General features: G+C 53.5%; 2 protein-coding genes and 1 non-coding gene across 13 annotated transcripts in view; 2 read left to right on the top strand and 1 right to left on the bottom strand.

Annotated features, from left to right (window-relative positions):
• The window catches only part of Med24 (mediator complex subunit 24), a 37,528-nt gene extending 21,001 nt beyond the window's left edge, over positions 1 to 16,527 (top strand). For all 8 annotated transcript variants that reach the window (XM_048366659.1, XM_048366655.1, XM_048366657.1 and 5 more), the window contains 23 exons: positions 843 to 881; positions 1,427 to 1,500; positions 1,835 to 2,067; positions 3,620 to 3,731; positions 3,869 to 4,019; positions 4,296 to 4,409; positions 4,922 to 4,969; positions 5,334 to 5,416; positions 5,673 to 5,759; positions 6,932 to 7,037; positions 7,488 to 7,630; positions 9,289 to 9,326; positions 9,819 to 9,901; positions 10,295 to 10,473; positions 10,597 to 10,696; positions 11,006 to 11,181; positions 13,355 to 13,619; positions 13,780 to 13,961; positions 14,157 to 14,247; positions 14,555 to 14,654; positions 15,473 to 15,553; positions 15,784 to 15,932; positions 16,064 to 16,527. In XM_048366659.1, coding sequence (XP_048222616.1) covers positions 843 to 881; positions 1,427 to 1,500; positions 1,835 to 2,067; positions 3,620 to 3,731; positions 3,869 to 4,019; positions 4,296 to 4,409; positions 4,922 to 4,969; positions 5,334 to 5,416; positions 5,673 to 5,759; positions 6,932 to 7,037; positions 7,488 to 7,630; positions 9,289 to 9,326; positions 9,819 to 9,901; positions 10,295 to 10,473; positions 10,597 to 10,696; positions 11,006 to 11,181; positions 13,355 to 13,619; positions 13,780 to 13,961; positions 14,157 to 14,247; positions 14,555 to 14,654; positions 15,473 to 15,553; positions 15,784 to 15,932; positions 16,064 to 16,180 — 2,751 coding nt within the window. In that variant the 3' untranslated portion in view covers positions 16,181 to 16,527. The remainder of the gene's footprint in view (positions 1 to 842; positions 882 to 1,426; positions 1,501 to 1,834; positions 2,068 to 3,619; positions 3,732 to 3,868; positions 4,020 to 4,295; positions 4,410 to 4,921; positions 4,970 to 5,333; positions 5,417 to 5,672; positions 5,760 to 6,931; positions 7,038 to 7,487; positions 7,631 to 9,288; positions 9,327 to 9,818; positions 9,902 to 10,294; positions 10,474 to 10,596; positions 10,697 to 11,005; positions 11,182 to 13,354; positions 13,620 to 13,779; positions 13,962 to 14,156; positions 14,248 to 14,554; positions 14,655 to 15,472; positions 15,554 to 15,783; positions 15,933 to 16,063) is intronic.
• On the top strand, positions 9,541 to 9,644 carry LOC125366624. The gene has a single exon (XR_007213916.1). It is a non-coding gene; the product is annotated as a small nucleolar RNA SNORD124 (small nucleolar RNA).
• Positions 16,528 to 18,531: 2,004 nt separating the features above from the next.
• Positions 18,532 to 20,052, bottom strand: Csf3 (colony stimulating factor 3). 4 transcript variants are annotated; one of them, XM_048365864.1, is made up of 5 exons: positions 20,013 to 20,052; positions 19,769 to 19,934; positions 19,253 to 19,364; positions 18,983 to 19,129; positions 18,532 to 18,696 (listed from the first exon to the last, which is right to left on the bottom strand). In XM_048365864.1, the coding sequence occupies exons 1-5, from the start codon at positions 20,050 to 20,052 to the stop codon at positions 18,532 to 18,534; spliced, it is 630 nt and encodes a 209-aa protein (XP_048221821.1). The 4 variants fall into 4 exon arrangements, with proteins under 4 accessions (XP_048221821.1, XP_048221822.1, XP_048221823.1 ...); XM_048365865.1 differs by having other exon boundaries at positions 19,253 to 19,360; positions 19,774 to 19,934; XM_048365866.1 differs by lacking the exon at positions 19,253 to 19,364 and having other exon boundaries at positions 18,983 to 19,124; positions 19,757 to 19,934.
• Positions 20,053 to 20,519: the final 467 nt, after the last annotated feature.

Here is a 20,519-nt window from a genome sequence, read left to right as displayed (position 1 = left end):
CTATTGTTACTGTTATTGTTCTTTGCAGTGGTGAGAGTAGAATCAATCCAGAGTCCTGTGAGTGCTAGACAGATGCTTTACCACTGATGTATACCTCTGCCCCCTCTGTAATTGTTTCTTTAAAAATATGATAATTGGGGCTGGGGATATGGCCTAGTGGCAAGAGTGCTTGCCTCATAGGTACATGAGGCCCTGGGTTCAATTCCCCAGCACCACATATACAGAAAATGGCCAGAAGTGGCGCTGTGGCTCAAGTGGCAGAGTGCTAGCCTTGAGCAAAAAGAAGCCAGGACTGGCCAAAACAAAACAAAACAAAACAAAACAAAACAAAAATGATAATTTAGCTGGGTGCTGATGGTCACACCTGTTATCCTAGCTCCAGGCTGGTGTTCTTCTGCTTGAGCCACACCTCCCAATTCTGGCCTTTCGCTGGCTATCTGTGTAAGCTGGCTTTTAACCTCCTTTGTCAGATCTCAGCTTCCCGAGTAGCTGGGCTTTCAGATGTGAGCCACTGGTACAAATAGCCACTGGCTATTTGTGTGTGTATGTGTGTTGGGGCTTGAACTCAGGGCCTAGGTGCTTCCTGAGCTTTTTTGCTCAAGGTTTTTTGGTGGTTAATTAGAGATTAGAGTCTCATAGACCACAATCTTTAGGTCTCAGCCTCATGAGTAGCTAGGAGTACAGATGTGAGCCACTGGCACCTGGCTATCACCTGTCTTAATAAATTCACAAAGCTTTTTGAAGGAGTTGAGGTTTCAGAGCTACAGCAGCTTGAAGCATCAGTATTTGTTCCCTTTAAGTAGACTGCTTGTCTGAATGCCATCTTTCTTCCTTCCCTTTAGATGGTGTCCTACTCCTCTGTCCTCACAGCTATCAGTAAGGTATGACCATAGCCACTCACACACTACGGAGGGCAGGGGCAGACCTGTGGTAGTGACAGACAAGGTCCTTTTTTTTTTTTTTTTTTTTTTTGCCAGTCCTGGTGCTTGAACTCAGGGCCTGAGCACTGTCCCTGGCTTCTTTTTGCTAAAGGCTAGCACTCTACCACTTGAGCCACAGTGCCACTTCTGGCTTTTTTTTTTTTTATCTATGTGGTGCTGAGAAATCAAACCCAGGGCTTCATGTATATGAGGTAAGCACTTTACCACTAGGCCACATGCCCGGCCCAAGGTCCACTTTTTTTTTTTACTACCGTTGTCATGTGACTTTTGAGGTTGGACAGACAGTCCATGATGGCCTCTGGTGTTGCTGCTTCTCCCTGGGAGATCTGGGAAGTGGGGACTGGAATTGGGAGTCAGCTTCCATATGGAAAGGGTGCAGAGTCTGAAACCTGAGGTTGGAGGAAAGAAAAGCATGCACCATCTGCCGCCTTGCACAAATCCTGGGGTAACCAGGCACTCTGGAGCCTGTCCACTCTTCTTTCCAGTTTGATGACTTCTCCCGGGACCTGTGTGTCCAGGCTTTGCTGGATATCATGGACATGTTTTGTGACCGACTGAGGTAAGGGTTGGGAGCGGGGGTTAAGAACATTCCAACGTTCACTCACTACGAAGAACCTCTTGGCACCTATTTGTGTTCCTTCATTTCTTCTCCCCACCTGCCTGTTCCTATCTTTTCTATTTATTCCCTTAGGATAAAATGCCTCTTCTCTACTCGAAATAGCTCATTTGAAACCCTGTCCGGTGGAAGTTGGCTGGGCTAAGTGTCTTCCCCCGGACTTTACTAGGTTTCCAAATCTGCTCCCTAGTAGGGGATTGCCAGAGACTGAGGAACATGGGTGTGGGTCAGATTTCAGCCATTGGAGCAGAGATAGATTTTGTATCCTTTCCCGTAGCTGTCATGGCAAAGCTGAGGAGTGCATTGGGCTGTGCCGAGCCCTTCTCAGCGCCCTCCACTGGCTTCTGCGCTGCACAGCGGCCTCTGCAGAACGGATCCAAGAAGGATTGGAGGCTGGCACCCCAGCCGCTGGGGAGAAGCAGCTTGCCATGTGCCTGCAGTGCCTGGAGAAGACCCTCAGCAGCACCAAGAACCGGGCCCTGCTGCACATCGCCAAGCTAGAGGAGGCCTGTATGTCCCCCGTGTGCCCCGCCTGCTGCTGCTTCTGTAGCCGATCCTTTGATTGAGAGGGGAGAGGCAGGATGCCATCCCACTTCTTTCCAGGAGGATCTGAAACCATCCCACTTCCTTTTCTCTCTCCCATAAGCATTGCATACATCCCAGGGACTTGGGCAGGGTGGCGCCCGAGCCAATCAACCAAAAGGTATTTACTGAGCATTGTCCTATTCCCAGCCCTATGCTAGGTGCTGGGGGTGGGAGGGTAGGGGGGACTACCAAAGAAGCATGTGGCAGGGTCCCTGCCCTCAACAGGCATACACACTAATGGACAACAAGATTAGTTTGCCATCTACGTAGAGCAGATTAGATGACAAGGACTTGGGGTGTGGCTCAAGTGGTAGTGTGCAAGCACGGGGCCCTGAGTTCAATCCCCAGCACTAAAAAACAAACACAAAATTAGAAGACAAAACAAGTTCACCATTTGCTCTTTGTCTTAGCTCATCTTCCAGACACAAATCTACTGTCAGGCCTGTGTGCCAGCCACCTCCACTCAACTATTGGAACCTTCCAGAGCCTGAGAACAGACAAATCTATGGGAGGGAAGCCTTTCAGCAATGGGGGTCCTGAGGCCACAGTCCTTTTGGGGCTCCAATAGCTCCAGATCACCTATCTTCTATTGACAAGAGTGGTAGAATGGATAGCATCCAAGCCTTTAGGGCCCAGTTAGAGAGCTTGTTAGAAAATTATACTCTATTTATTATTTCTCCAGATATACCTTATTGTCTGGGAGAAGTCCAGAAAGAGTTCTACTATGTCAAAATGGGCTGTGTTGACAGTTTCTCCCTACCTTGAGCACTTGATAAATGTTTATTGGCTGAAAAGTGGACGAATACTTAGTTTTAATGGATTTTGGGTCTTGTCTTTCTTTCTCACCATGCTACATGGAGATTAATGGGCTAGTTGGTGCCATTATTCATCATTTGACCGACTGGAATTGTAACTAGGATAAGTGACTTCCAATTAAGCTTTAAGTATAGACCATGTGTCTGGGCATTTAGGACAGGGACCAGTTGGACAGGTGGTTTGAGGAGCTGAGACTTGAAGGATAAGATGAGGTATCCTATGAGAAGAGAACAGTGAGGGCCAAGCCTGGACAGGGAGTGAGTGGCGTTTAGGACCCTGGCTTGCTTTGGGTAGAAGTGGCTGCAGCAAGTCTGGCTTTTTGAGTTGGCCTGGTCCTGACTTAGGGCCAGTGTCCCTGTTCCAGCCCCTGGAGGAGGCTGTAGCCTCCCTGCGCTTTTCTCATTGGCTGATAAAGTGAGTCCATGTGACTCCTGGTAGTCAGGCCCTTGGGAACAGTTGTTCAGGGTTTGGTCCTTGGTGGTCACACCTCTTCCAGACACAGTTTGTCCTGCCCTCAGGGCTCTGGCTTCCACAGCCTCCTTGGGAAGCGTCTCTTCATGGTTTCATGAGCCCAAGTGGTACGACAGTCAAGAAGTCTGGGGCCAAACGCTATCTCTCCACTGTGCCCCATTCTATCTCTGCCTTTCCTTTTCTCTTCCAGCCTCCTGGACTGCCATTGAGCATTCTCTTTTGAAACTTGGGGAGATCTTGACCAGCCTCAGCAACCCCCAGCTCCGAAGCCAGGCTGAGCAGTGTGGCACGCTCATTAGGAGGTACCAGGCTTCCAGGGGGAGGTGGTAAAGGGAGAGAGAGAGACAGTGCCCCAGGGCCTTGTGGGAAGATGGAGTATCTGCTCCTCCTTTCCACTCTCACTCTCACTCAACACTGTCTCATATATCTGTCCCCGCAGCATCCCCACGATGCTATCTGTGCATTCAGAGAAGCTGCATAAGACCGGCTTCCCTACTGTCCACGCACTGATCTTGCTTGAGGGCACCATGAACCTGACAGGCGAGACACAGCCCCTGGTGGAGCAGCTGATGATGGTGAAACGCATGCAGGTGGGAGGGGCCAAGAGTCTCCCCTTTCCCAAGATGGGCCCATCATTTGGGGGCCTGTTCTGTACTTCTTGGGACGAGTCGGTTTTCTCTTCGTCCCTGGACTGTAGATGCCAGTTGTGCACAGTTCTGTCATTCAGCCTTACGCTCCTGGTTCTCAGCCCTGGAGCTGGGTCATGGCTGGGCTGTGTATAGTGCCCCCTCTGTCTGGTCCCTGGAGCCTCAGGAGCATGGAGGCCGTGGGCACCCTCTCATGCCTCCCCTCCACACTTCCCACAGCATATCCCCACCCCACTGTTTGTGCTGGAGATCTGGAAAGCTTGCTTCGTGGGGCTCATTGAGTCTCCTGAGGGGACGCAGGAGCTGAAGTGGACGGCTTTCACCTACCTCAAGGTACTTGGGGACACGGAGCAACAGAGAGCCAGGTCTTGGGGTCAGGGTCTCAGGAAGTGGAAAAATGGCGGGGTCCTTGCCTTGTGTGTTCCCCTGCTGTCCTTGGGACCAGCCTGTTGCGTCTCTGGCACAAATTCCAACCATTTTTCTCTGAAGCTATGTGTAGCCATTTTGTGGGGCTAGCTCAGTTCTTCTCATTGCTCAGCTCATTGTTAGCCATGTTGGTGCTGGGGAGCTGGGGAAAATGGCCCCAGTCTCCTTGAGCTGGGCTTCTGCTTTGCTTATGGCTTTTCCTGGTTGAGTCAGTAGAAGTGAGTGGTACACATGTCCTGTAGGTCAAGAGGCATGGGTGGATGGGTGGCTGTGGGATTTCTGATGGGAGTGTAAAAGCACCTTCACTGCCAGGACCAGAGTGTTCTGTCTCTACCCCGAGCCAGGAACCTGGGCCCTTCAGTAGTGGGTAAAATAGAAAAGAAATTGAGTTTCCTATTTTTCTTCCTACTGCACAATAGATTCCACAGGTTTTGGTGAAGTTAAAGAAATATTCTCACGGAGACAAGGTGAGTTAGAGAAATGAGAGTGAGGGGTTTGGGGAGTACATTAGGGATAATTCTGGGTGCTAGTGTATTCCAGTGCCATGGAGAAAGCAGAAATGTGCATTGGCTGAATACCTATATGCATCCTTGCCTCAATGCCCAGGCTCTAGACAGGAGGCCTGAGCTGCTCCCCCCAGCAGACAAGATTGCCCATGATAACCATATGGGGGGGGGGGGCAGGGAGACCCCCCAACACCAGCATCTAGGCTACTGGTGAGCACAGCCAACTTCAGGTTCTCACCCCAGCAGAGTGTCCTTGTATGCCTGCACCACAGGCTGCAGGAGGCCTGGAGGACCTGAACCCAGGCGGAGGCTCTGACTCTTTCAGGACTTCACTGAGGATGTCAACTGTGCTTTTGAGTTCCTGCTGAAGCTCACCCCTCTGTTGGACAAAGCTGACCAGCGCTGCAAGTATGAACTCTGCTGCTTCCCAGTGCTCTTCTGGAAGGTGTCTGCGCTCCCCATGCCAGCTGAGTTGCAGGAGACTTTGTCTGCTTGTTGGCTGCCCTTAGCATGGGTCATAGTTGTCCTTGCCCACAGTCTCCCAGTCTTCCTGTGGGCCCTCGTTGTCTTAATCCCAAAGGAGGGAGGAGAGTGGATGGCACTCCATTGCTCCTGTTCCTCCCGCCCTCGGCGCCCACTTCCCTCATCCTTGCTTTCTTCACAGCTGTGACTGTACAAACTTCCTTCTCCAAGAGTGTAACAAGCAGGGGCTTCTGTCTGAAGCCAATTTTGCCAACCTTGTAGCCAAGCGGTAAGTACGGGGCCACTTGGCCCTTGCTTCCCTATCTCATGCCAGACTTTGCTGCCAAAGCACAGTTGACATCCTCAGTGACTGACGCAGCCTTCTTTGTGATCAAAGGAAAACGTCTTAGGTCTTCCTTTAATCTTGTGTGATTGTGGGGTGGGGGGAGGGGAGGGGATTACTAGATCTTGAACTCTGGGATTTGTACTCTCACTTGGCTTTTTTGAGCCATGCCTTCAGTCTGGCAGGATAACAAGAGACAAGAGTCTCTTGGGTTTTTCTCTTGGGGCTGACTTTGAACCGTGATTCTCAGATCTCAGCCTCCAGAGTAGCTAGGTTTATAGGTGTGAGCCACTGGCACCTAGCTTAGACAAACCTTTTATTTATTTATTTATTGATTTTATTTTTGGCCAGTCCTGGGCCTTGGACTCAGGGCCTGAGCACTGTCCCTGGCTTCTTCCCGCTCAAGGCTAGCACTCTGCCACTTGAGCCACAGCGCTGCTTCTGGCCGTTTTCTGTATATGTGGTGCTGGGGAATCGAACCTAGGGCCTCGTGTATCCGAGGCAGGCACTCTTGCCACTAGGCTATATCCCCAGCCCTAGACAAACCTTTTAAATAGATGTAGTGATTAAGGATAATTAAGATGATTACAATATTGAATATCCTTATCCTTTGTTAACTTCACCCCAGCCCCAAAGTTTTGGATTTTGTCATTGTTATATTCAGTGCTGAGGTTCAATCCTACAGCCTTATGCATACTAGGCAAATGCTATACCACTGAGCTATACCCCAAGCCCCCGGAAGTTCCTACATACTTGCTTTCTTTTTTTTTTGGTCAGTCATGGGGCTTGAACTCAGGGCCTGGGTGCTGTCCCTGAGCCTCTTTGTGCTCAAGGCTAGTGCTCCACCCCTTGAGCCACAGTGCCACTTCGAGCCTTTTTGAGTAGTTTATTGAAGATAAGAGTCTCCTGGGGCCTTTTCTGCCCAGGATGGCTTTGAACTGCCATCTTCATCTCATCCTCCTGAGTTGCTAGGATTACAGGTGTGAGCTACTGGTGCCCAGCTCCTGCATGCTTTCCACTTTCCTCTGTGCTTCTTTTTCTGGGGTTTTACTATAGAGTGTGTAAACTATGTTTTTTGTTCCTATTTCCTTCTCTTGACCAACCGGTCGTGGCCATAGTGCAGCAGACCGGGACCCAGAACTAAAATCATCAGAAAATGCCAACATCCAGCCCAATCCTGGGTTGATCCTCCGGGCAGAGCCCACTGTCACAAACATCCTCAAGGTGAGCTGTCAGGAACTTCCTCTTTTTCCTTCGAGCTCTTCTTTACTTCCAAATAGACAGGATCCACAGCATCTGACTTCCGTATGTAGCTGCTTTGGGAATAGAGAAAGGGGGAAGGCAAGGACAGCTAGCACCCAAAGCTCACACTGGTCAGACTTCACCTGTGTCCTGGCACTGTGGTAGATGCCTTCCCAGAGACCAGCACATGAGGACATGGTGGCGAAGCTCCCAGCCAGTTTCTCACCCATCCCGACCACCACTGCACCAGCACAGTTAAGTGTGGTGGGCTGTAGAGCAAGGATGGATTTTAGGAACTGTTTTTCAGATTGGAGTCAAATCGCAGGGTGTGATATACCAGTTGGTGGAGCTATGCGGAGAAAAAGTGTGGCTAGGCCATGTCTGGGGGGTCTTCAGTGTTCTTCAGGACTTGATTTCCTGTCCTGTCTCCAGACAATGGACGCAGACCACTCCAAGTCCCCGGAGGGACTGCTGGGGGTCCTGGGACACATGCTGTCGGGGAAGAGCCTAGACTTGCTGCTGGCTGCTGCCGCTGCCACTGGGAAGCTGAAATCCTTCGCCCGGAAGTTCATCAAGTGAGAAAAGCTGAGCCCCTGTCTCAAGCGGAGGTCATGTCTGAAAGGAGCAGACAGCAGAGTGGGAGTGAGGCATCTGGGTCTGCCTTTCCCTGGAGTTTCATAGGCCAAGGCTTAGTGAGCATGGTAACTAGACCCCTCTGTGGAAGGGCTGGTTCCCTTTCCTCTTCCCTCTTCAGTTGAGGATGGAGTGGAGAAGGCTGGTCAGGTGAGAGGCATTGAACAGTCAGCACAGAGAAATTCTGTTTGCTCTATTAACAAGGGTGCTCTGTCGGACTTGGTGGCACATGCCTGTAATCCTCACACTCATGAGCAGAAGCAGGAGGATTATGAGCTCAAGGCCAGCCTGGGCTATATAGTGAGATCCTGTCCAATTTTTGTTTTAATAGTCTCTCAAATTCTGTTACCTTTTTGGGTTGACTGGGAATTTGGCGTTATAGAACATTGTTCCATTCAATGAGCCATTTTGTAGGTCTTTGAAATCTTTTTTGATTATAGGATTAGTCCTATAATTTTTGTTAGTCATGAGGCTAAGAGTGGAAGAATCACTGTTTGAAGCCAGTCCAAGCAGAAAAGCTCCAAAAAATAACCAGTTGAAAATAGGGCTGGAAGTATGGTTCAAGTGGCAGAGTAAGGGCATTGGTTTCTTTTCTTTTCTTTTCTTTTCTTGTTTTTTTTGGCCAGTCCTGGGGCTTGGACTCAGGGCCTGAGCACTGTCCCTGGCTTCTTTTTGCTCAAGGCTAGCACTCTGCCACTTGAGCCACAGCGCCACTTCTGGCCATTTTCTATATATGTGGTGCTGGGGAATCGAACCCAGGGCTTCATGTATATGAGGCAAGCACTCTTGCCACTAGGCCATATTCCCAGCCCCAGGGCATTGGTTTCAAACCTCATTAACACCAAAAGTAAAAAACAAAATAATAATAATTTTATTTTGAGAAAGAATCTGGCTCTGTAACTCAGGCTAGCTTCAGACTTGAGATTCTCCTCCTACCTCAGCCTTGTGAGTGATAGGATTATAGGTATAAACTATCATTCCCAACAGAATTATTTTTTTCTGTATACCGGCGCTTAAATTCTGGGGCCTTACTATTACTTAGCTAGCTTGCTCATGTTTAGTCCTCCCTCTACCACCTGAGCCATGCTTCTGGCCAACCTTTTTGCTGGTTAATTGGAAATGGAGTCCCACAAACTTCTCTGCCCGGACTAGCTTTGAACTATAGTTCTCTAAGTCTGAGCCTCCTGAGAAGCTAAAATTACAGGTGTGAGCCATCAGTGCCTAGTTCTCTAGCAGAAATCTTTTAATAGCAGAAAGCATTCTTTTTTCTTTTTTTTGCTAGTCCTGGGGCTTGGACTCGGGGTCTTGAGCACTCTCCCTGACTCCTTTTTGCACAAGGCTAGCACTCTACCTCTTGAGCCACCAGTGCCACTTCCTGCTTTTTCTGTTTATGTGGTGCTGGGGAGTTGAACCCAGGGCTTTGTGCATGCTAGGCAAACACTCTACCGCTAAGCCACATTTCCAGCCCCACATTCTCCATTCTCTTTTCTCTTTTCTTTTTCCTGTATTGATAGTGTTTAAGTGCAGCCTATAATTCAGGCTGTAGTGAATTACCTCTGTGAGCTTTCCCTGATACCCCCTGTCTCCATTTCTTCCACAGTCTGAATGAGTTCACCACCCATGGCAGTGGAGAAAGCAGTAAGTCCTCAGTTGTGGGTGTGGAGGGAGGGGCTACCTGGGCTCATTCTGGGAGTCTGGTTTCCTCCCCTGAGTCATGACTAACTGAAGTTTTTGGGGAGCCTTGAGGGAAGTTAATGCTGGGAAGGGGATTCGTCTAAAGCAATCAAGTCTTCCCTTTTACCTTCATCCGTTAGTATTTGTACAATGTAAGGAAGAAGGTTCTAGAAATCTTGGACTCTAAGGAAGGGATGATGTTCTAATTGAGACTCAAGAAAAGGATTCTGAGCCTCAGAGCTTTGAAGGAGCCAGCTGATCCCTGACCTTCCTTAAGACAAATCCTAGACTGGGCTGTAGCTCAGTGGAAGGGTGCTTGCCTAATAGGCAGAGGCCCTGGGTTCAGTCCCCAGCACTGCAAAGACAAAACAAAATCTTGATCTCCTTCCTGATCCAGACAAGACCTCTGGGCCCTTGCTCTGGGCTGAGCAGTTAGCCTTGTTACTCTTCCCACAGCCAAAACCGCCTCAGTTCGTGCCTTACTCTTCGACATCTCCTTCCTCATGCTGTGCCATGTGGCCCAGACCTATGGGTCAGAGGTGAGTGAGAAGAGAGCAGGTGGGCTTAGAGGGTGCCAAATGATGGGGAAAAGAGGAAGATAATGACAAATAATTTACCCACATCACTCCCTGTCCCCATCAGTCTCTTAACACTAGTGGGTTCTGCTGGCCTCTGAAACCAGGAACCCACCCTGGGAAAGTCAATAGATGCTTCTAGTTACCTCCCACCCAAATCCTCCAGCGCCACATTCATGCTGACCACTAGGTGGCAGCATTGCCCCCTGTCTGCTGCCCTTAGGCCAATTTGTTCCCCAGCTCCTCAGGCAGGGGAGGAAATAGCATTGGGACAGGGAATTGAGGCACAGCCACAGGGCCAAGCTCTGGCAGGTACCACACCTTTCTCACTTAGCCTCTCCTTTCCCTCTCACGCAGGTGATTTTGTCTGAGTCAAGCACAGGAGCAGAGGTGCCTTTCTTTGAGACCTGGATGCAGACCTGCATGCCTGAGGAAGGCAAGATCCTGAACCCTGACCACCCCTGTTTCCGGCCCGACTCCACTAAAGTAGAGTCCCTGGTCGCCCTGCTCAACAACTCCTCGGAAATGAAGCTGGTGTTAGTGACTTGGGTACCTGCTCCCAGGGTAGTGGTAGGGGCAGGGCCAAGACCCCCTTGCTTCTGCAAGCCCACTCCATGCTCCCCTGTGGTGATTTTCCTCCTGCCTCCACCCCTCTGTAGGCAAATGAAGTGGCATGAAGCCTGTCTCAGCATTTCTGCAGCCATCTTGGAAATCCTCAATGCCTGGGAGAATGGTGTCCTGGCCTTTGAGTCTATCCAGGTAGTCCCCTTTTCCATCCCCCTCTTCCCTAAGACACAAAGCCAGTTATCAGTAGCTTGTTATATTTACTACATCAGTTTTTATATTTGATAAGAAAAAGAAGACCCTTAATTCAGATCTTATGTCTTGAAATTAGTTTTCTCTGAAATCATAGTCGTAGCCAGTCCTTCCCACCCAGGTGGCTCTGGGAACTTCATACTTGTGCCGAGAGGCGTGAGTGTGACCCAGGACTCCTCCCGCCTCCTCTGCTGTTCCCAGAGGCCAAAGAGGGAGGAGAGTAGCCCCCGCCACCCTTCTCCCGTCCCACAGAAAATCACCGATAATATCAAGGGAAAGGTATGCAGTCTGGCGGTGTGCGCCGTGGCTTGGCTTGTGGCCCACGTCCGGATGCTGGGGCTGGATGAGCGTGAGAAGTCGCTTCAGATGATCCGCCAGCTGGCAGGGCCACTATACAGTGAGAACACCCTGCAGTTCTACAAGGAGAGGTCAGTGACCCCGCCCACCCTCCTCAAACCCTGCAGGTGTGGCCAGAGGAGTCAGCACTGGCCCAAACCACCAGCTCGCTCTTGTTACCTTCCTCACTCGCTCACCCCCTTCCTCCTCCCTCACACCAGCCATCCTGGTTTGGCTCCGGTGATCTGGCGTGCTGAGAGTGCCAAGACCCTCATGTTCCCCTCCCCCCATTCTCAGCCACACAGTCATGCCATGGCTCAGTGAACATTTTGTGTGTCTCAGGAATGGTTTTTTTTTTTTTTTTTTTTTTGCTTGTTTTTTGGTACTGGTCCTGGGGTTTGAACTCAGGGCCTGGGCACTGACATTAGCTCAAAGCTAACGCTCTACCACTAGATCCGCAGCTCCACTTTCACACTTTCAGCTTTTCTGGTGGTTAATTGGATATGGGAGTCTCACAGACTTTCCTGCTCAGGCTGGCTTTGAACCATGATCCTCAGATATCAGCCTCCTGAGTACCTAGGATTGCAGGCATGAGTTACCAGCGCCTTGTTGTTAGGGATGTTTTAATCCAGCACCTTCTGTGTGCCAGGAATGCAGATTCCAAACAGCTCTGACTTTTGTCCTTAAGGAGCACTAGCTGAGCAGAACAGCCGCGGGATTCTCCTGCTGTGCTGCCACGGAGGAGCTGGGAGCCATCTGCGGGCTGCGGAGCCTCTGTCGCCCAGCTGGCTTCATAAGCGGCTCATGCGCTGGCTCTTGAAGGGCTTGCAGGACCTTTTTTTAAATGTGACAAAAAACACGACAGAAAATGTATCTTCCCTGAGTATGCGTGTAACAGTTCAGTAGCATGGCATATATTCAGATTATTGGGAAACAAAACTCCAGAATATTTCATCTTGCAAGTCTGAAACTACACTCAGGAAGCAACTTTCCCGCTTCCCCCTCCCCCCCTCCAGCCCCTGGCAACTGCTTTGCTGATGAGCTGGGCTACTTTAGATGTCTCCTGTAAGCCAAGTGAGGCAATGTTTGTATTATTGCAACCAACTTGCTCCATTCCGCAGAAACTCCTCAAAGTCCATTCATGTTGTAGCATGTGACTGCATTTCCTTCCTTTTTAAGACTGAGTAATATTCCCATAGTCCGCATGTGCCACGTCATGTCTATCTGTTCAGCTCTCGTGGCTGCTCGGCATGCTTCCACCCCTGACTGTTGGGGTGCAGTGTGCTGCTATGCACGTGGGTGGCCTGGCTGCTGGCGGGGGGGGGTCTTAGGAAGGACAGACAGAAGCAGGTACCTGGGTAGGGTCTATAAAATAAAATCACATATGTGGGCTAGGGGTTTGGCCTAGTGGTAAAGTGCTTGCCCAGCATGCACAACGCCCTGGGTTCGATTCCTCAGTACTACAGAAACAGAAAAAGCCAGAAGTGACACTGTGGCTCAAGTAGTAGAGTGTTAGTTAGCCTTGAACAAAAAGAGCTCAAGAACAGTGCATAGGCCCTGAGTTCAAGCCCCACAACCGACCCCCCCCAAAAAAAAATCAAATATGCTTGCTTTTTTTCCCCCATTCCCCCCCCTCCAAGTCATGGACCATTTGCCCTGTCACCATCCATCCAGAGCCACCTACGTCCTGTTGGTCAGGACTAGTGGGCAACCTGTGGCTGTCACACAGGCGGAAGGTGCTCTGAATCTCAGCACCATCCCCTCTCCACCAGCATTCCAGGAACAGCTCGTTCTCACACCCCGCCTGCATTCAGCCATGACACTCCTGAGAAGATTCCTGGACATACCTCTTTATTTGCCCAGCTGCCCAGAGCCGGGAAGAGCCCCGTGGGGCAGCCCTCGGTCCTCTCCTGGAAGTTACAGCTTATTTTGGGAGGAGGCCAAGGCTGGGTGGGGACCCCCCCCCAAGCACTCAGTACAGGGGAAGTGACTATCATTATTTATGACAGAGTTGGCAGAGCCTGGGCCTGGGGGATGGGAGAGAACTTGGGAACACATTGCAGGAGCCACCTGGGGGGGTGGAGGGGGAATGGCCTCTGCCCTTCACCACTCATGGGCTCTGTGCCCAGCAGCAAGAGCTGGCCTGAGGAGGAGCAGAGCTGGGGTCGCCTCCTCCTCAGATCAGAATAGGGTGACGTCCCCAGGAGTATGTCTGTAACCCTAGACCCGGGAAGAGCATGGCTTTGCTGTGTCCCCCGCCCCCAGGGTGGTGATCATGAGCTCCATTCTGGAGCACATGTGTGCAGACGTGCTGCAGCAGACAGCCACGCAGATCAAGTTCCCTTCCGCGGGGGTGGACACGATGCCCTACTGGAACCTGCTGCCCCCCAAGCGCCCCATCAAGGAAGTGCTGATGGACATCTTTGCCAAGGTGCTGGAGAAGGGCTGGGTGGACAGCCGCTCCATCCACATCCTCGACACACTGCTGCACATGGGGGGTGTCTACTGGTTCTGCAACAATCTGATCAAGGTACTTGGGGGACAGCCGTGTGTGCTGAGCCTGGCGCCCGCCCTGGCTTCTTGGGAGCTGCTGGGAGCTGGGCATACCAGCCAGCAGGGTGTGTTTGGGGTGTCAGAGCCCCCAGATCAGGACCCTCCGCCCCTTAGCCACCTGCTCCCCTGTTGTTCAGGAGCTGTTGAAGGAGACGCGGAAGGAGCACACACTGCGGGCGGTGGAGCTGCTGTATTCCATCTTCTGTCTGGATATGCAGCAGGTGACGCTCGTCCTGCTGGGACACGTCCTTCCTGGCCTGCTCACAGACTCCGCCAAGTGGCACAGCCTCATGGACCCCCCTGGCACGGCACTGGCTAAGTAGGATTCTCCCCGGAGTCTGCCTAGCTCCCGGCCCTGGGTCCCAAGCGCCTGCCACCCAGTCAGGCGCCCTGGCCGGGAACTTTGGCGGGAAACTAGGCTGTTGAAAGCCATAGATGGTATCAATTAATCCAGATGTGGAAACCTTCCTTGGGGAGCCTCTAATGGTACCCTCTTCCTGGAATCTTTTGGCAGGCTTGCCGTGTGGTGTGCCCTGAGTTCTTACTCTTCTCACAAGGGACAGGCGTCCTCCCGCCAAAAGAAGAGGCACCGGGAAGACATTGAGGTAGGCCCGCCGATGACTTGCTCGGTGTGTCCTCGGCAGGTTGTTGCTGAGCAGTGGGCCAGGGGGCTCTGCCCTTGGGTCAGCTGTGTGGGGGCCTGGCTGGCCCAAGTCTAGAGAAGTAGCTGATATGGGCCCCCAGACCTCCTGCTGAGAGGGTCCTGTCCGCTAACTGGGGCTTCAGAGTGAAGAGGGGAAAGAGGAATCTACCCACTGGTGATGCCCATCCTTGGGCAGTAGGGAGCTGATTCCCCTGCTAACCGGAAATGTGAGCGGTCAGGGCCATGATGGCAACCCTCCTGCCCCCCAGGATTACATCAGCCTCTTCCCCCTGGAAGACACGCAGCCCTCCAAGCTGATGCGGCTCCTGAGCTCCAATGAGGATGATGCCAACCTTCTGTCAAGTCCTAGTGAGCGCGTGCGGGGGCCGGGGCTGCTTTCTGCTGGGGACCCTGACCTGCTGCTCCCAGAGACACCTGTCAGAGGGCATGGCAGGAGCTTGTGCCATTCTGTCGCCCAGGAGGTGCACCATTGTCTCTCCCCAGGGAGTGAAGCTGTCCTTCCCAGAGCCTGTAGCCGCCCAGTTGTCCCCACTCCCGCCCTCCGTCACTGTCGGGTTGAGGGGTGACAAGCACCCATGTGTTCACTGCCCCAGTACAGCCTGTGCCACTGACTCACCCGCTCCATCTTCCTTCCTTCCTTCCTTCCTTCCCCTGAAGTGTGTCCTGCGGCCTGGAACAGCCCTGAGCCGGGACCTGGGGTGACTCACCCCCTAACTGGAGAGCTTCCCTCCCGGCTCTGCTTCTCCGAGTGTCATCTCCTTCATTGTCCTCCCCTCCCCTCCTCACGACTTCTGCCAGAGGCTCCTTATTTATGCACTATTTAATTTTTCCTGTCTCCAGAGGTTTCTCCAGAGCCTAGATGTTTTCTCTGGGGCCTATTGGGGACTGGGATTCACACTTAAGTCGAGAAGATGCTGGGTCTGCCGCCTGTACACTCAACTCCGAGACTCAGTGTCCTTGTCTGTACGATGGAGCATGGGGAGGGCTCGGTAGCTTCATGCAAGGATCGCTCCACCTTGTGTGGCTCATGCGGCGTTAGTTAGCTCTTCCCCCATCTTATGGGGTCCAAGAATCACATCTGGGCTCAGCATGTGCGCACCCCCCTGATGAGCGGAGAGCAGGAAGCACTGGTTCTGAGTCCAGTTCCCTTCCCCCTCCTCCCACAGCTGACCGGTCCATGAACACCTCGCTCTCGGCCTCCCAGCTCCACACAGTCAACATGAGGGACCCTCTGAACCGAGTGCTGGGTGAGTCCCTGCCCGCTGCTCCTGAGCACAGCTGGAGGCGGGGCCCTGGCTAGAAGGGGCCCCAAGGCCCCGCTGCTTCCCTCCAAGCAGCCTTCACCCGCTTCAGGTCCCCCAGCTCCTGCCTTCCTCCTACACTTCCTCCGATCGCCCCGTCTGGAGCGCACTTGTGCGTCCTCTTCCCTCCCCGAGGCTGGCGTTCTCAGGGAACTCTCCTGCCCCTCCCCGCACAGCCAACCTGTTCCTGCTCATTTCCTCCATCCTGGGCTCGCGCACCGCCGGCCCCCACACGCAGTTCGTGCAGTGGTTCATGGAGGAGTGCGTGGACTGCCTCGAGCAGGGCAGCCAGGGCAGCATCCTGCAGTTCATGCCCTTCACCACCGTGAGTACCAGGGGGACGGGGTAGCAGGCAGGGCAGAGGCGGGGGCTGGAGGCAGCCCTCCTGAAGGGGGGGGCCTTTCTCCTGGGACGTCACCCCTCACACACTCCCCTGAGTTCATCTGTCTGTGGCAGGTGTCAGAGCTAGTGAAGGTGTCTGCCATGTCCAGCCCCAAGGTGGTTCTGGCCATCACCGACCTCAGCCTGCCCCTGGGCCGCCAGGTGGCTGCCAAGGCCATCGCCGCGCTCTGAGGAGCTGGGAGCGTGCTGGGGAGGGACTCAGACTCCGTGCCCAGAGAGAACTGTGAGGAGAACGAGCCACCAGCTTCCACCCTTCACGTTCACGGGATGGCAAGACCCGTTTTCAGCTTGCAGACTGCCCACTCCCGACCTCTGACTTCCCAGGCATCTCAGTTGGTTTTGTAACTTCCCTTCTCTTCTGCCAGCTCCTGAAGGAGACACGCAGCGGGTCCCAAGTGCTGGCCCACCCCGAGGTGGGAACTTTGTAGATGCACAGTGTGTATAGAAGTCTATTTTTGTATCACCCAGGGAGGCTGCCTGGGCTCATTTGTTAATAAAGATCCCTGTGGATGCCGTGACTTGACGTGCTTTACCTGCCCCTGTCCTCCCCTGTCCTCCCATCCTCCCCGAGTTCCTGGTGCTGGGAGGGGTGCAGTGCTGTGGTGAGAAGGAGGAAGAGGCAGAGTCCAGGGCCCTTTGTGCATTTGTTTACTAGGCTGGGCAGGGACAGGCTGGGCAGGGGCAGAGAGAGCAGCTCCCTTCAGCAGACCCACTAGGGTGGTGAAGGATCAGCCCTTTCCCTCCCTCAATGAAAAAGGAGCCGGTTCCTGTAAAAGGCCCCACGGGTATCCTGCTTTTTTTTGTGTGTGTGTGTGCCAGTCCTGGGACCTGAACTTGGAGATTGGGCACTGTCGCTGTACTTCTTTTGCTCAAGGCTAGTGCTCTTCCACTTTGACCCACTTCTGGTTTTTTTCTATGATTAATTGGAGAAAAGTCTCACAGACTTTTCTGCCCAGGTTGGCTTTGAACCTTGATCCTCAGATCTCAGCCACCCGAGTAGCTACGGTGCCTTGCAGGTGTCCTGCTCTTTAGTCTCACCCTGCCCAGTCTGATGGCCCTGATTTCCATCTGTCCTCTCCAGAAAAGGCTGTGGGGGGTGAAGGCAAAAGCTCTTTCTAGCCTTTCCCTGCCACTGAACTCTTCAGGCCTGAGGCCGAGGAGCCATGTGGGTAAAAGGACAGGCTCTTCCAATCCCCACGGGCGCCTTCGGCTGGAGCTGTGTCTCCATAGCTCTGGTTCCACTGTTCCAGTTGGTTCCCTCCAGTCTGGGAGGCTCCTGTCCCGCCGGGGTGTTCTCTGTTGGTGGGCTCCATGGGGAGAGAAAAGCCATTCCAGGAGTTCTGCCCCAAGTGGTCACTTTACGTTTGTGGGTGCTCTCAGGTTTGTGGCCCCAGGCAAATATTTGCCCTTGCTGTAGCCCATGTTGAGGCTGGTGGCCCAACCCAGCCAGCTCTGTTCTGACCTGTGACCTGTCTGCCTTGGTCTTCCCCAAGAAGCCTAGCATCTGCTGAGGGAGCACCAAGTGATGCAGGCTGAGCCCCAAGTGTCAGTGAGCTAGAGGACCCTGCTCCCATCCCTCCTCCCGGACCATTCCCCAGTGTCCACCCCACACCAGCTGGATACAAAGAGGAGGAAGAACGTGTATTGCAGACAAAGACTTTATTCTTTCTAGACTTAGTGACAATGAGGAAATGGGGGGGAGGAGGGAGAGAGGACACAGTCATGCTTGCTCCCCTCATGATTCCCCACCTTCCCTCCCATGCATGAGCCAGTCCCAGCTTGACAAGGCCCTAAAGTGAGCCCCAGCCTTGTCAGCCACAGGTAGCTGCACCGGCTGCCCGAGCTTGTGCTGGGAGGCGCAAAGAGAACTTAGAGCAAGTGCCAGCGCGGGTTCCCTGCTCTACCACCTCGGCTCCTGCAGGGGGCGTAGGGCCTGACAGAGGAGCAGTCGGGAACACTGGTGTTTAAATATTAAACAGGGATGCCTGGTCTCCCACGTGGGGAGACCTCCTGGTACTCCCCAGGGTCCCCGGGGAGCAGCGGCAGGAATCAATACGTGGTATTTACCTATTTACCCCCCTGTCCCATGGACCGGAGGACAAGAGGACTGGAGCTTTTTCTTGCTGCTACAGGCAGAAGAATGAAACTCGAAGAGGAAGGGAAGGACTTAGAAGTTGGCTCCATTCTCACTTCCCTATTTTTAAATAGTAGGCTTAAATAAGTATAAATATTAAATATAAATAAGCCAGGCGCCGGTGGCTCACGCCTGTAATCCTAGTTACTCAGGAGGCTGCCATCTGGGCATTACATCGCGGTTTGATGCCAACCTACCAGGAAAGTCTGTAACTCTAATCTATTAAGTACCAAAAAGCTGGAAGTGGAGCGGTGGCTCAAGTAGTAGAACTACAGCCCTGAGGGAAAAAGCCCAGTGCCCAGGCCCTGAGTTCGAGCCCCAGTACCAATACCAAAAGACCAAGGAAAAATAAATAGCGATAAACACACTGAACAGGGAAGGGCTGTGCTCAGGGCTCAGCGAGGTAGCGCAGAACTTCATATGCCAGCTTCAGAGAGCTCTGCAGATTGGAGGTCACCAGGACCCCCACTGCCCGGCGCTGGAAGGTAGAGGTGAAGGCCCACATGGCGCCTGCGGTGGGCTTCGCCTCAGGGGCCACCCCGAGGTCTTCCATCTGTGGGGGGGAGGGGGGAGAGGCGATGTTAGGGGCTGATGGGTCCACGGTGGGTGCTCACGCTTGCTCCTGGGTGGTGTCAAGGCCCTGAGATCTTATGCTTTGTCCTGGGCTGGGAGGCTGGGAGGAAGGAGGGGGGCAGGAGTGGCCTGAATAGGGGGGACACCCTCCCCCGGGGCCGCCTCTTCCTGGGGAATGCTTCCATCTCCAGCCCAGCGAGCCGGCTGTGGTGTGGCATGGTGGCATGACGAGCTGGGTCGCTACCCTCAGTCCTCCCACAGCTCACCTGCTGCCTGACAGTGGTGGCAAAGTTGGCGACATCCAGCTGTAGCGTGTCCAAGGCGGGAGAGAACTCTGAGGAAATCCCTCCCAGGGCCTGCAGGACGCTCCCGTACAGGACGAGGCCACTGTGGAGCTGGCTCAGGCAGCTTTCCTGGGGACAGAGTAGGGGCATTGGGCTGTGTCATTTGGTATAGGGCACCCCCTTTTCCATGCCCAGGCATGGAGGTGTGATGCACCTCTCCTTCATCCCCCTGGCCATGGCCCCTCCACTCACCAGCCGCAGGGCCTGGCTGGAGCAGCTGCCCAGGGGAGCCCGCGGGATAGCCAGAGAGTGGCCGAGCAGCTCCAGCTCATTGGCGTGGCACAGCGTGTAGGTGGTACACTGGGGATGGAAGGAGGGCAAGTCACTGAGGATGGGCATCTTTCTGGGCCTCCTTGCCTTCCCCCGGCCCCCTCCCTGGCTCATTCTGTTCCGCTCCCTGCCCCATTGCCCTGGGCCCAGCCTTCCTGAATGGGGAGCCTCCTATCCTGGCCAGAACCTCATCCTCACTCCCACTGGAGGGTCCCCCAGTATCATCACCTCTTCTAGTTTCCTTTCAGGTCCAGGTGCCTCTCTCTCTCTCTCTCTCTCTCTCTCTCTCTCTCTCTCTCTCTCTCTCTCTCTCTGTCCCTTTCCTGAGGACATTTCCCCCTGTATTCCCTTGCCAACAGCTCTTATCCTTCCCCTCCCCCTCCGGGCCACTCCCGGGGTCTTCCATCCTGTCCTCCCCTCCCCCGCCCCGGGCTCCCCCTCACCAGCATCTCCAGCAGCTCAGTGCCCTCCGCCTGGATTTTCCTCACTTGCTCCAAGGACTTGAGCAGGAAGCTCCGGGGCAGCAGCAGGGCACTCGTGGGGTTCAGGGGCACAGCCTCGCATCCCAAGCACAGTGCACCCAGCCAGAGCAGCAGCTGCAGGGCTGAGGGCAGATGGGGCTCGAGAGAGGCCCTGCCTCCCGCCTGCCTCCCACCCCCAGGCAGGTAGCCAGGACACTCACCCACAAGCTTCATGGGGCTTTGGGGAGCAGGGTCTGCCATGGGTCCTGAGCAATCTGGGCTGCAAGCTCTGGGCTCTGGGAAGGCCCAGGTTTCAGAAGGCTTTATACATAACCCCTTGGAGTCCCAGGAGGAAATTACCTGCGTTTGTGGCCACTAAGGCTTAGTAATAACTTCCTAGGATTTATGCAAATTTCATGTCCAGGACAATGCAGGGGGTGGGTGGGACCAAAAAATAGTTTGCGAAAGTTTTGTGAAATTATGGAATCTCTCATCCTTCCTTGGTGTCATCTGCCCTCCCCCCACCAGCCTCCCCTCCCCCAGGCCTGCTGCTGACCCCATAGGTTTGATGAGGGCAGAGAAACAGAAGCTTAGCTGCTGCTTCAGTCCTGAGGCTAGCTGGAGGCTGGTCAGGGCCCTAGGGAAGGGGTCAGTTTCCAGAGGCTGCTTCCTTCCCTCCTCTGGCAGACATTTGAGGCAGCCCCCTGTGCCCCTCAAGCCACCTGTAC

The sequence above is a fragment of the Perognathus longimembris genome, chromosome 17 (genome assembly GCF_023159225.1).
Source record: "Perognathus longimembris pacificus isolate PPM17 chromosome 17, ASM2315922v1, whole genome shotgun sequence".
NCBI classification, from domain to species: domain Eukaryota; kingdom Metazoa; phylum Chordata; class Mammalia; order Rodentia; family Heteromyidae; genus Perognathus; species Perognathus longimembris.
This window is presented reverse-complemented; position numbering and strand designations above follow the sequence as displayed.

Coding starts and splice junctions, on each gene's coding strand:
- Csf3 (XM_048365864.1), bottom strand. CDS start 20,052: ATGGCAGACCCTGCTCCCCAAAGCCCCATGAAGCTTGTGG. Junction 19,935..20,012: donor AAGCCCCATGAAGCTTGTGG/GTGAGTGTCCTG, acceptor ATCTGCCCTCAG/CCCTGCAGCTGCTGCTCTGG. Junction 19,365..19,768: donor CTGCTGGAGATGCTGGTGAG/GGGGAGCCCGGG, acceptor CTCCTTCCATCC/CCAGTGTACCACCTACACGC.